Raw genomic sequence first — 12,609 nt, 5'->3', positions numbered from 1 at the left:
TGTACAACTTCCATCTCGTCTGCCGGTGGGTAAGACTGTGACAGCAGCAGTGGGGGCGCCCGGGGCTCAGACTCACCCCTGGGAGTTCATGTTGAGATGCAGCATGGTGTCCTGGAGCAGGCTGGCCTGCTGGTTCTGCGGTGAAACCCCCACGCCTCCATTTACTCCCATAGGGTTACCCCCTGCCACAGCAAGAGGAACAGCAAATATTAACACACAAATACAACTCCTACAACACTGCCTCCTCCTGTAGAAAAACTCCTGCAATGTTTATCTGTCATGATTCGAGAAAAGGTCAACTTGACCAAAAATGTCATGTGCTGAGGTGAATATGTTTACAGGAGGATACATCAAACAAATAACTCAAATCAACAGAGGGTGTTTCAGTTAAGGAGAGTCACATTTTGATTAGAATATTGACTGGTAACAGCTTCAAATCCTAAGAGGGATATGCATACTGCTACTGTGTCCATGAATTATTTAATCCTGTCAGAATTCCCAAGAATGGCATCAACAAACTCATAAAATCTGCCTCTTTTCTTCTGCTATCATTACATTACAACACCTACACATTCTGTACCTCATTGTACCGAATCCCAGCCCAGTCTAACCTCTTACCATGGCAATTAAGGGGACCAATAAAGGCAAGACATGTTGCAGGACTGGGAAAAGATATACGGTACAGAATATTGTTAAGCTTAACGCAACTTACCCATGGCGTTAAGGGGCCTCATGCCTGGCTGGCCCTGAAGGCCCTGGTTAGGGAGTGAAGGCTGAGAGGGCTGGGCCTGGATCTGGGTGCCCTGGTAGGTGAGGCCCAGGGCTGCGTAGGCCCTCTCGATGGAGCTGGGGTCGATCTGGCTCGGGGGGTTGAGGTTGGGGGCGCTGGGCTGGCCTCCGGGTACAGACCCCAGGGAGCTCCCCAGACCCACGCCAGCACTTCCCAGTAGTGCTGCAGGGACAGAGAGGGGGAGGAGATGGCGTTGATACTTCTGTCTCCTAGATTTCTCAGTGTTCAAAAATCACACATCTTGATCTGGCACAAGTATATTCCATGGACGGGGTAACAGTATATTCATACAACAAACTATGCATCCCCTACAAAAATCATGTGCAGATTTTCTACTTACAAAAGGCTGCTATTAATCCTAACTCTTAATCCTGAGCAGATAAACAATGTTGAAAAGAGGGCTAATGCACTGAGGGAGGGGTAGAGAGGTAGTGTTTGATGGTCAGATACAGACACTCACACTGCTGGTTCCTCTTGTCCCCGGCGTTCTTCAGCGGCAGGCAGACGGGGCAGTCATGCCGCGTGCAGTTCTTCCAGTGGGAGATGATCTGTCTGGACGAGGCACAATGAGCCACTGAAGAGGAGAGAGAGAGAGAGAGAGAGAGAGAGAGAGAGAGAGAGAGAGAGAGAGAGAGAGAGAGAGAGAGAAGAGGAGGAGGAGGAGGAGGAGGCAAATAAGGGAAAGAATGGAAATTGGGAAGAGGAGAGGTAGAGGAAGGAGAGACATACAGAACAAACAGCAGAAGGAAGGAAAAAAAGATGCGATGAGTACCTGCTGGACCTTAATAAGATGTTGATTCATAGCATGGTTCTGGTTTTTGTTAGAGCGTGGGAACCATTTTGCATGGTCTACCAAGGGTCGATGCACTCACCCTGGCAGGACTTGCCGGCCTGGCAGTGGGTCATGTGGTTGAGGACGTTCTTCATGGTGCGGCAGTGGGGCAGGTTGCACTGGCGCACCTCCCCGTTGGCCTGCTCCCGCCGCTGGCACTTGTGTGCGTGGAGCAGGAGAACGAGCTGCTGCTGGATCAGCTTGCGCTTCTCAGGGTCCGCCGTAGGGGGCGCTCCGGCTGCGGCCGCCGCCGCCGCAGACACAGCGGGACCGAGTCCTCCCTGGGCGTTGGAGACCATGCCTGCAGCGACCCCAGCCCCGGCACCACCACCTACGCCTGCAGGAGACTGCTGAGAAGCCTGGGCACAGGGAGAGGAGGGGGTTAAGTTACATTAGAACCAGTACCGTGATAAATCCGTTGGAAACGGGTTACTAAAGAATAGCTTTCCATAGATAAAATGAAATCTCACCACTCACTCACACTCACAAACGCACAGAGATGCTGCGTTCAGTCATAATTGCAGTAACGGAGTTCTATTTTACAAAAGTCGCCTTTACACACACATACATACAATTTAAGTGATAACCTCTCACACAAAACCTCTCACACAAAACAACTCAAGACAGGTGGGAGGCGGACTGCCCTACCATGGCGGCCATGCCCTGCATGGGCTGGTTCTTCTTGTCCATGTTGAACTGGGCCATGCTGTTGGGCATGGAGGCTTTGTTCTGGAGTTGTGGGCCCAGCCCTGCTCCCCCCAGACCCTGGCCTGCCGACGCACCATAGGGACCTCCATAGGGGCCCGGGTTACCCATCATACCCATCTGGAAACAAGAGGTCAGGGAGGTTAAAGAGATGGGAAAGAGGAAAAGGAAAAGAGGAGAGCAAGAGAGTGAAGGAGATGGATATGAGCAGATTTAATGGTAAGGCAAAAGTATGACAAGAATACATGGTTTCTTGTGGTCAAAACTGATTGCAAAATTTTAACGATTGTCGACAAGAATTAATTTAAGTCATATGTTCTAAGAGGCACAATCATTGTAGTTAACATTTAGGTTCATAGAAAAAGACTGTAATTACCACATCAATTTAGCATGCTCCCCTATCGATAAGAAATGTGTGCACGTGCTAGTGTTCAAATCAAGTCTTTGATTGTGTTTCAGAGAGTAGCTCTGTTAAATGAGGAGGACCCCAGGGTATTGCTCTGCAACATGAATAATAGCATCAAAGCTAACAGAAAACGATTTTCCAGGAGAGCATTAAATCACACTGGTTTTTACCACTCAACGTCCCCCTCCCCTCAATTAAGAGAGCAATTAAATCACCTACTTCTAGAGAGACAATCTACTTCATTTCTCATCAATTAAGCAGGTATCGTTCAGTTCAATTAAATCATTAAAGACGGCGTGAAATTGACAACCCAATTACATCACTGTTCCCGATTCAATGTTGACATCTCAGAATAAGAGACCCCTGTGATGTGGTTAATCAAGGGGTTCCCTTGATGGGAGGGTGTGTAAACCTACTCTTAAGTCCTCTCCCTGGACTGGGGGTTTAATGATTTTTTTCATAATCTGCACCCCCACCCCCACCCCCCCTCTCTCTGCCTCCATTCTACTCTCCCTCCTACCCTTTGCTATATCTCTCCCTCCTCCCCTAAAACAGCCTCCAGACCGTACCCAGATTTCAATCAGCATATCCTTACCTTGTTCAGTGCTCCAGGTTGTTGTACTCTTAGCCCAGCCTGTCCCCCGGCCCCCTGCTGCTGCTGTTGCAGGGTCTCTGCCAACAGGTTACTGTTCCCTCCCATCCCCTGGTTGGAGAATCCCATCCTGGGAGAGCCGTTCATCACCTGCCCTCCCAGCATGCCTTGCGGCTGCTGTCCGTTGCCCTTCTGGGCTCCCATCATGCCCCTGTTCATGCCGCCGACCATCCCTGCTGCTGCACTCTGCTGCTGCTGCATCATGCTGGCCTGTTGCTGGGGAGAGAGATGCTGCTGCTGCTGCCCGATCCCCTGGGGTCCCGGGGACGCCTTCATGTTCCCCATGTGGCCCATAGCGGCCCCTCCCGGGCTGCCCATGGCGCCCTGGCCTTGCTGAGAGGCCGGTGGAGCCCCCGACCGTAGGAGCTCGGACAGTTGCTTGTGCTTGGCCACGGCATCCTGGCCGCCTCCTCCTCCGGGGCCCAGACCGAGCCCCAATCCTCCTCCTGGTCCGAGACCCCCTCCTCCGCCCAAGCTGGTGTGCAGCTGGCTGAGGTCCCCTCCGTTGACCAGGCCCAGCTCGGAGGAGTTGATGAGCTCATCGGGGAGATCGTGCTCCAGGTCGAACAGCGAGCCGAAATCTGTGCAGGTAAGACGAGTTGACGGGCAGAAAACGAGAAGGAGAGGGGGATTGAGGATGAAGAAATAAAGAGGATGGCAGTTAGGACTGGGTGCAATGTTTACATGATAGTAAATGACTGAGGCTAAAGGCTTTTGTTGTGTGACAGTTGTTCAATGGAGGCTTCTTGCAATTAGCAACAACAACAACAAATCTGCACATTGACATCTCAAGCTAATGGCATCTCAATCACTACATAAAAAAAACATTTTGTATACAAACACAAAAATGGATGCTCAATGACAGTTTTCCTCATCTTATGTAGGCTAACACATTTAAATAAAGGGGTTGTAACTTGTACACATACAAAGTAGTGAAACACACACACACACACACACACACACACACACACACACACACACACAGAAGGTGCACACATCTGCCATCCGGACTCCCTGACAGAACTTCAGGGGTGATTTAACACGGTCCAGAGACAGGTTTACACACAGCGAGTACACACAGGGTGACGGATAGGCCGCTGTACTGTGTTAACAGCACACAGAGAGCTAGGTTAATAAAGACCTTCTGAGAGCAGTGCTCCATATCAAGGGACACAATCAGCACACCTGGCAACATCTGGGGGAATAGGCTACCTCTCTATTTCAAAGATAAGATGCAGATAAAAGAGACCTAATTATTTTTTCGAGCCACAGAAACAAGAAAGTCCTATTCTGACTGTATATCTGCAGCTGAATAAATCCACAAGCTATATTATTGACAACAATTTCAAGACCCTATCATTGACGTTATATACCTCTTGTATGTGGAAATGTCTTCTAACCAGTAAGAAATAAAAATGCAACTGAGCCTCCAGATGCAAGAACAGGCATCAAGCATCAAACAGGGATCTGTCAGTCATGTACAACAGTGATTGCAAGCAATTTAGTAGATCGAGCCCTCAATTTAATAATGACATGGGCTGCAATTTAGAGTTAAAATTATGTAAGTAAGTAGACTTCACATTGCATTCAGGCAAGCACTGAATTTGGATATCAATATCAATATGCTATCTTCCCATAGATGTTGCATTCACCACACTGATGAATGCTTTAGCAACATACCTTCTTATTTAACATTCACTGTTAAGAGTTAAAACACGCTGCATTCTTTGATAGAGTAAGGCCCACTTTCAACCCGATTTTACCCCCAAATTGTAGAGGATTTATTACAGGACAGCTTGTACTAGGATCTGAGCAGGACACTAAAAAAACAAGGCGAAGAAAGCTAAACATGTCAGCGGTGGAGCACACAGACACACTGGTCCACTGGTCCATTTTCTTTTCTGTCATTACCTGGAAACTTCACATATTCTCATGTTATGCCCATTGACTGTCTGGCTTCAGCCCCTCAGAGATGCACAATGGAGGCAATGTGCAATAACAAAAATGACCGAAGTCCACACATCTCCCATCTCCCTCAACTACTCATATCAAGTGCAGTGGGCCTTTGAAATACATTTATTCAGAACAAGACATATTGTTGCCACATTACTTCGGGCGGCTTACATGAACTTAATCTGCTTCTATTTTCTGCAGAAATCCTTCATCTTGCCACACACTCCCCACTGGAAAACTAACAATGGCAATTTGAGCATAACAATCAGTCAGTTCTCCCTGGGCCTACGATATGTAATTAGCGAGCTAACTTAGACACCAGAGAGAAGCTACGTTAACCAGCTCCTTAGCCAACACACTGGACAAGTTAGCCCAACAACCATAGTGAACCATAGTGAACAAAAGTTCACGATTTTCAATCGACTGAAGACTATTTAGCGAGCTAACTCTATATTATATTTGGATGAATTGTCAAACAAGTTCCGCGGTTTGTTGGTGAGCTAGTTCGCTAATTTGCGGCATTGGGGCTAGCATTGAATGGCGATGAAAGCTTTGTCACAACTCTCTTTAGAAAGTTAGCTGGCCAATATTAGCTACCTAGCCCTGTTATTTTAAACTAGCTTATCTAACAAAGTAGGTTGTCGTTAAATGAACTTGTTAGCTAGATATACGAGTACTGGTACTGTTGGAGTTTCAGGGATTGAACATGATTTGGGCTTCTTACATGCTGATGGTTTTTGTGTTAGCTAGCTACTATGTCCCAAGGAAGGATCAGTCCAATTGCTGGAAAGGAATGAAACGTTCCAGCTTACACAGAACGATTTTTTAACACATGCAAAATGATGGTTTACCGTACGTAAATAATGTTCCTGTCTATAGGAGCCTTCTGAATTAATATTATTTCTGCAGTTCACATTTTTCCACACTTGATTACGAGGGGGTATTCGTAACACTGAACCGACGTTCCATTCAGCGTTTTCGTCTCAGGGATTAGTCAGGTCCCAACCCCAGCCCCGCATAGCTAAGCTAACAGAGCTAGCAGGGTTAGCTAGCAGCCTCCACGGTTCTGAACGCGACTAGCAGCGTTAGCTCCGCTGTGCAAGTCCGACACACACTCGCTAGCTACGACAAAAACATAAGAGCAAATCATACGTCCCTTTTCCCCTTACGAGTGAAACATAAACTGTTGAAAACAACAACAATATAAAATATTTAAAAAATAATATCGTCACAAATTTAAACAGATTAATTTACCGTTCCCATCGCTGGCAGAGACGGAGAGAGCCGGAGAGGAGAGTTTAGGCCTCTTGGCTGAAGGCGGGCCAGAGTCCAGAACGTTCTCGGCCATATTTTTTCGAATTAAAAATATATGCGGCTATCCACAAGCGGCAGACGCTCTCACGTCTTTAAAACCTTGTTTTCCTTTTCCTTTCCACAATTGTGACTTTTCCCCCTCCTTTTTGGGGGACGAAGAGGGGGAAAGTCCCGTGTACAGAATACTCCTCTTTCCTGGGTTCGCCTCTCGATTTCAGCTTCGGCGTATCAACCCCCCTCCCTAGTCGGATTTTTTGTTCTTTATAAATTTCTGCTCGCAGCGGAGGAGGGGGGTCGGCGAGAGGAGAGAGAGGGAGACACACGTAGCGGCTCCCGTCTAGATCAAATAGCCTCTTCTGATGCGAGGAAATTGTCCCAAGGTTTATCTTCCATGATTAGTCCCGTCATTTCAGCCACCCTTAGCGGAGTAAAGTGAACAGAAATGTCAGGCAGTAAAGGGCTTATTTTGGATGTGGTGTGGTCGCAGGGCGAAGAGGGTGATGCAAATAATACAGCACGCACAAAACACTCAGCGCAGCTAGCTTCCCAACTTATTTGTGGATAGAAAAAATGCCTGCAATCATGCAGTCCTATTTGCTTGCTAATAATGTTAAGAAAGTGTGTTGAAATCGGGTGCAGTAGACAAACAAGATCAAAGTGGGCATGAGGAACATGTATTTGCTAGTGGGCTTATGCAAATTAAAATATTAGGCCTACTCTTATCTTTGCTTTGATTTGGGGAAACAGAACATTTTATTGGTCTTAGTTTTCACACTTCTAATGTACTTGTTCTTCAAATGCAGTTTTATTTCCCTTCTTTAGTTATGTGCAAAAAACAGTTAAAATTGGCCTCAATGTCTGCACTGCCCACCACATAGGGTCAAGTATACTGATCTAAGAATATACAGGACTAGAAAAGTGGATTAGTTGAGCAAGCAAACCTGCAGGTTTAGATCAGTGCTCCCATCCACACTTCATTACAATTACAGTGAATGAGGTTAATTTGTTATTGCCTCACACATTTTCCATGAGCAAATGAAAGTAACCTAAAGGATGTCAACCGAACAGAAAGGTTTTTAGTTGAGGTAAACTTCTGGATGCACAGTCATAAGTGGAGGATTAGAGACATACATGAATACAAAGTATATACAGTGGCTGTGGTTTGGAATCATGCTCTTGTGATGGTCACCCTTGAATTTTCAGGATGTCCTCTTGGCCTAATGTGACACATTTGTGTCTTCCACGTGGAACATTGCCGTTAAAACCTTGCCCATCACATTAATGAATGAATGGTCTTTATTGTCATTGATATAGTACAGGTACCATACAACGAAATTTGGGAGGGGGGGGCTCCCCTGGTGCTAGGAAAAAAAAAACTAAAAACAAGAAGGGAAAAGAGCTGGTTTACATAAATAAAGGCTATGTACACTATCCACTATACTATACTATACAAATAAAACACTGTGCTGTACTCTATGCTATGCTATACCTATTCTAACATTTCCTATCTCTGAACCTTATGTACCCGAGGGTTGTCATATTGCACATAGTGTTATTGCACATTCATTTAAAGTGTCGCAGTTTGCAGGTTTGAAATGTTCACAGTTGTGTTTCAGTATTGCACTTGATTACAATCTAGTAGCTGCAATCAAATTGTCTAGATTGTCCAGGGCCTAGAACCTAGGTATTTGCTGTGTTCAGGGCCTGAATGGCCCTGGGGTAGAAGCTGAGCTTCAGTCTATTTGTCCTTGCGAACATGGTCCTGAACCGCCTGTCCGAGGGCAGCCGAACAAAGTGTTCGTTCCCAGGGTGGGATGGGTCTCTGGAGATGTTGGAGGCCTTCCTGAGGCAGCGTGTGTTGTACAGCTCATGCAGATGCAGGTGAGGATGCTCTCCACTGTGCAGCGGTAGAAGGTCACAAGCAGCTCCTGTCTGATGTGGTATTTCCTGAGGACTCTCAGGAAGTAGAGCCGCTGTTGTGCCTTCTTGATGATGGCTGCTGTGTTGGTCTTCCAGGACAGGTCATCCTGTATGTGCACCCCCAGGAATCGGAGGGTTGAGACTCTCTCCACGCTCCCTCCATCGACGAGCAGGGGCTGGACCTCAGATTTTTTCCTCCTGAAGTCCACGATGATTTCCTGGGTCTTTGACTGGTTCAGCAGCAGGTTGTTAACCTTGCACAGCTTGCCCAGCTGCTCCACCTCATCCCTGTACGCCGCCTCGTCGTCGTCCCCCCGAGATGCAGCCCACCACGGTGGTGTCGTCTGCAAACTTTACGATGGAGTTGCTGGGGTGGATGGGGGTGAAGTCGTAGGTGTAGAGGTTGTAGAGGATGGGGCTTAGCACGCAGCCCTGGGGGGACCCAGTGCTGAGTCTGAGGGCTGTGGAGGTGTGGGAGCCCATCCGCACCCTCTGGGGGCAGTCAGACAGGAAGTCCTTGATCCATGCACAGATAGAGTGTGATAGTCCCAGGTCTAGTAGTTTGGTCACTAGCCTGTCTGGAAGGATGGTGTTGAAGGCAGAGCTGAAGTCCACAAAGAGCAGTCTCGCGTAGCTGTTCCCCCTCTCCAGGTGGGATAGAGTGGAGAGGAGAGTCGTCGCGATGGCATAGGTGTACTGTAACCAACTCTTTTTTTAATATAATGTTTTATTAAATTTGCACAACAGAATAATCAGACAGCACAGGTATTAACATGTAAGTTACAAAACAAAACAAAAACAATGGTTAGCATACATGGGTTGCATTAGTACACTGCACATACATGACACATCAAACACAACAGAATCACGTCAAAGGCAAAGAGACAACAAAAGCAAAACAAATTAATTTGCTTGAACTATGATTTATTTGTGAAAACAAATCACGGGAGCCCTTTCTGCAGTAGGTCAACTAAATCACCAGGGAGGTGATAATGTACATATAAGCCATATTAAAGAATGCACAGTATTGAACCCCTCTGCCTGCCAACCAATGGCGGTAGAAATTGGATACCATTCCTTATTCCATTCCATGCATTACAATGAGTCTTGTCCTCCAATTTCTACCTCCACCAGCCTCCTACACTAGGCCTACTTAGTAAAGTGAAACATTCAGAAAGTGGCAGATAAAAAATGCTGACATGACTCCTTTCTGCACATGAGAGGGAATCATATCTGGGCTCAGTTTCCTGAAAGCTTCTTAGCTAAAGTAGTACTTTATATTTTTGATGTATCCAGGTCCACTCTTTCATGTACAGACGATAGACCTGCAAACATTGATTTTACAATTGTTATAGGGCCTACTCTTTTACAATCTCAACGCTTTGCAGCTGAGTTATCAGAAGGAATGAAATACTACTTAAGCTACGAAGCGTCCGGGAAACTGACCCTTGTTTAACTCAATACAAATGAGACAATGACAATACTTTTTTTTCTGTCACACCCTCTGAATACGCCCTGTCTTCATAGTGCTCACTTGGCCCTGTTGGTCAGCCTCCACTATTCTGACCAACTCTCTAAAGTTAGGAACGTTTTTGTCCCTGTTTTGTCCCCCAACCAGCCATCTTATGTTAGTGGTGGGCGAGAATAAAAGCATGCACAAGTAGCTACACTTCTAGACTAGAGTTGCATGGTGATGCCTGGTGGGGCTCTTGAGTATAGATCCTCTTTAAGGTTTCTAACCAGGTCCTTGCCACTGTTGTCTTGCCTCTGCTTCATCCATCAGCTATAAACTACAACTCCCAGAATGCCTCTCACAGAGAATAAACACGAAGAAGCGGGTAGGTGACCACCGACATGTTGTCCTGTCTGTAGTCACTAAGTGTTTGACTTGAAAGTTGCTTTTTAGCCAAGGGATTTCAAGGTGACTATCTCATGCACAACCTGAGCATTAGCATTTACAGTGTCTACGAGTGGTAAATATACGTAAGCTTACTATACTAACTAGCTAGTACTGCACTGTTTTGCTCGTGTTAGCCAGCTTGCTAGCTAGCTCGTACTAGTGGACCTCAGATACCACCATGCTGGGGATATAGATGGGATATGGATGGGATGTACTCATATAGTGCTATTTTAGATTCCATAGTAGGTGTATTAGCTCTGGTCCAGGGCAGTAGGTGATATAGTATCTATTCTAAACTCAAAGAAGAAACGTTATTTCGGTTGATTATTCCTCCCCTTTAATAATACCAATTGGTATTGAATTTTATATCGTTGGAAAGCCTGATTAGTCACCTTTACAATAAGGTACAACTTGTTAGGATCATGCATTCGTGGAATGAGTAACACAGCTAACCGTATGGGTAGCGGCCCAAGAATTTGCTAAAATCCCCATCAATATTCTTCTGTTGTTGGTATTCACTCTCGTTTTGAGCTTCACGTGCTGGCAGGTGCATGGTGTGCACAGGTGTGTGACTGGCACCTGATTGGCACCTAATTGACAGCACTTGTGTGCATGGGTCCTGCAACTTTGTTGAGTTTGTGTGTGCTCCAAGCATAAACATGCCACGTTTGTCCCTTCTGGATAAGGCCTGTGCACTAGGGCAAGTGGAAGCTGGTGTTCCTCTACGCAGAGTGGCAGCATTATTTGGTGTCAGCCCTGGTACCATTTCCAAACTTAGGACCAAGTTCCATGAGACTGGTGAAGTCAAAGACAGACCACGAAGTGGCCGTCCCAGGAAGACAACACCCCAAGAAGACCGGTTCTTCACCCTTGCTTCACTGAGGAACCGTAGGCTTTCTTCCAGAGATTTACAGGTAAGATTTGCACAACGGTACCACAGACAGATCTCTGATCAGACGGTGAGGAACAGATTGCACATGGCCAGTCTTCGTGCTTATCAGGCTGCCAGAAAGCCAGCAATGACTGCCCTTCACCGCCAGGCCCGTTTGCGCTGGTGTCGACAGCACCGACAGTGGAACCTAAGAATGTGGGGCAACGTCATGTTCAGTGATGAATCAAGGTTCTGTCTGCAGAAGCTGGATGGCAGGATCAAAGTATGGAGACGGCGTGGAGAACGCTATGCAGATTACTGCACAGATCGTGTGACACCTTTCAATGGGGGCAGTGTCATGGTGTGGGGCGGTATCTCTCTCACAGGCAAAACAGACCTTGTCATCATTGAAGGCAATCTCGATGCAGTGAGATATCAGAATGATATTCTGGAGCCAGTGGCGATCCCATATCTCCAGAATCTGGGACCTAACTCCATCCTCCAGGATGGCAACGCTCGCCCCCACAGAGCCAGGATCATCACAGAGTACCTCCAGAATTTGGGAGTGGAGAGGATGGAACGGCCTGCCGTGAGTCCAGACCTCAACCCAATTGAACACTTGTGGGATCAGCTTAGGCGTGCTGTACGTGCCAGAGTGACCAACGCAACCATGTTGGCTGACTTGCGGCAAATCCTGGTTGAGGAATGGGATGCTATCCCACAGCAGTGTGTGACCAGGCTGGTGACCAGCATGAGGAGGAGGTGCCAAGCTGTTGTGACTGCGTATGGATCTTCCACGCGCTACTGAGGTCCCTGACAGTGTAAAATGAATAAAGTGTAAAAATGGCCAAAATGTGTTTTTTTCCTTATTACTGTGGGAGAGTGCAATCATCCAATCCACCAAGCAACTCAAAACAAGAGTGAATACCAACAGAAGAATATTGCAGGGCATTTTTGGGAGCCGCTATCCACACGTTTAGCTTTGTTATTATTACAGGGGAGGAATAATCGATGTTGTGATCAGATTTGTGATCAGTGTCAGTTATATTATTATATGATTTGTTATAATCTACCCTTACAAACTGTAGTCTTTCAATGCTGTGTTGTATTAATTCTCTAATGTCATGGTCTGCAAAGAGTACAGATCCTAGAGCAAGCTAATCCATACAGATTCGACAAACTGCATTAGCTTTTTCTGAATTTGAATTCAATCTCTCCCACTCTGCTACAAAGTCCTCTCACAGCAATGGTATGATATTACTCAAG

General features: G+C 46.5%; 1 protein-coding gene across 1 annotated transcript in view; it reads right to left on the bottom strand.

Annotated features, from left to right (window-relative positions):
* ep300a (EP300 lysine acetyltransferase a) overlaps nt 1–6,686 on the bottom strand; it is a gene marked incomplete at its 5' end in the record, with an annotated part of 29,632 nt that extends 22,946 nt beyond the window's left edge. Inside the window, 7 exons of the mRNA XM_080541981.1 lie at nt 77–182; nt 713–952; nt 1,251–1,364; nt 1,663–1,981; nt 2,271–2,447; nt 3,329–3,966; nt 6,593–6,686. Coding sequence (XP_080398107.1) covers nt 77–182; nt 713–952; nt 1,251–1,364; nt 1,663–1,981; nt 2,271–2,447; nt 3,329–3,966; nt 6,593–6,686 — 1,688 coding nt within the window. The remainder of the gene's footprint in view (nt 1–76; nt 183–712; nt 953–1,250; nt 1,365–1,662; nt 1,982–2,270; nt 2,448–3,328; nt 3,967–6,592) is intronic.
* Nucleotides 6,687–12,609: the final 5,923 nt, after the last annotated feature.

Source organism: Nansenia antarctica, assembly GCF_963989245.1.
Source record: "Nansenia antarctica genome assembly, chromosome: 11".
NCBI lineage: Eukaryota > Metazoa > Chordata > Actinopteri > Argentiniformes > Microstomatidae > Nansenia > Nansenia antarctica.
The sequence above is the reverse complement of the archived record's forward strand: the minus strand, read 5'-3'. Positions and strand labels throughout refer to the sequence as shown.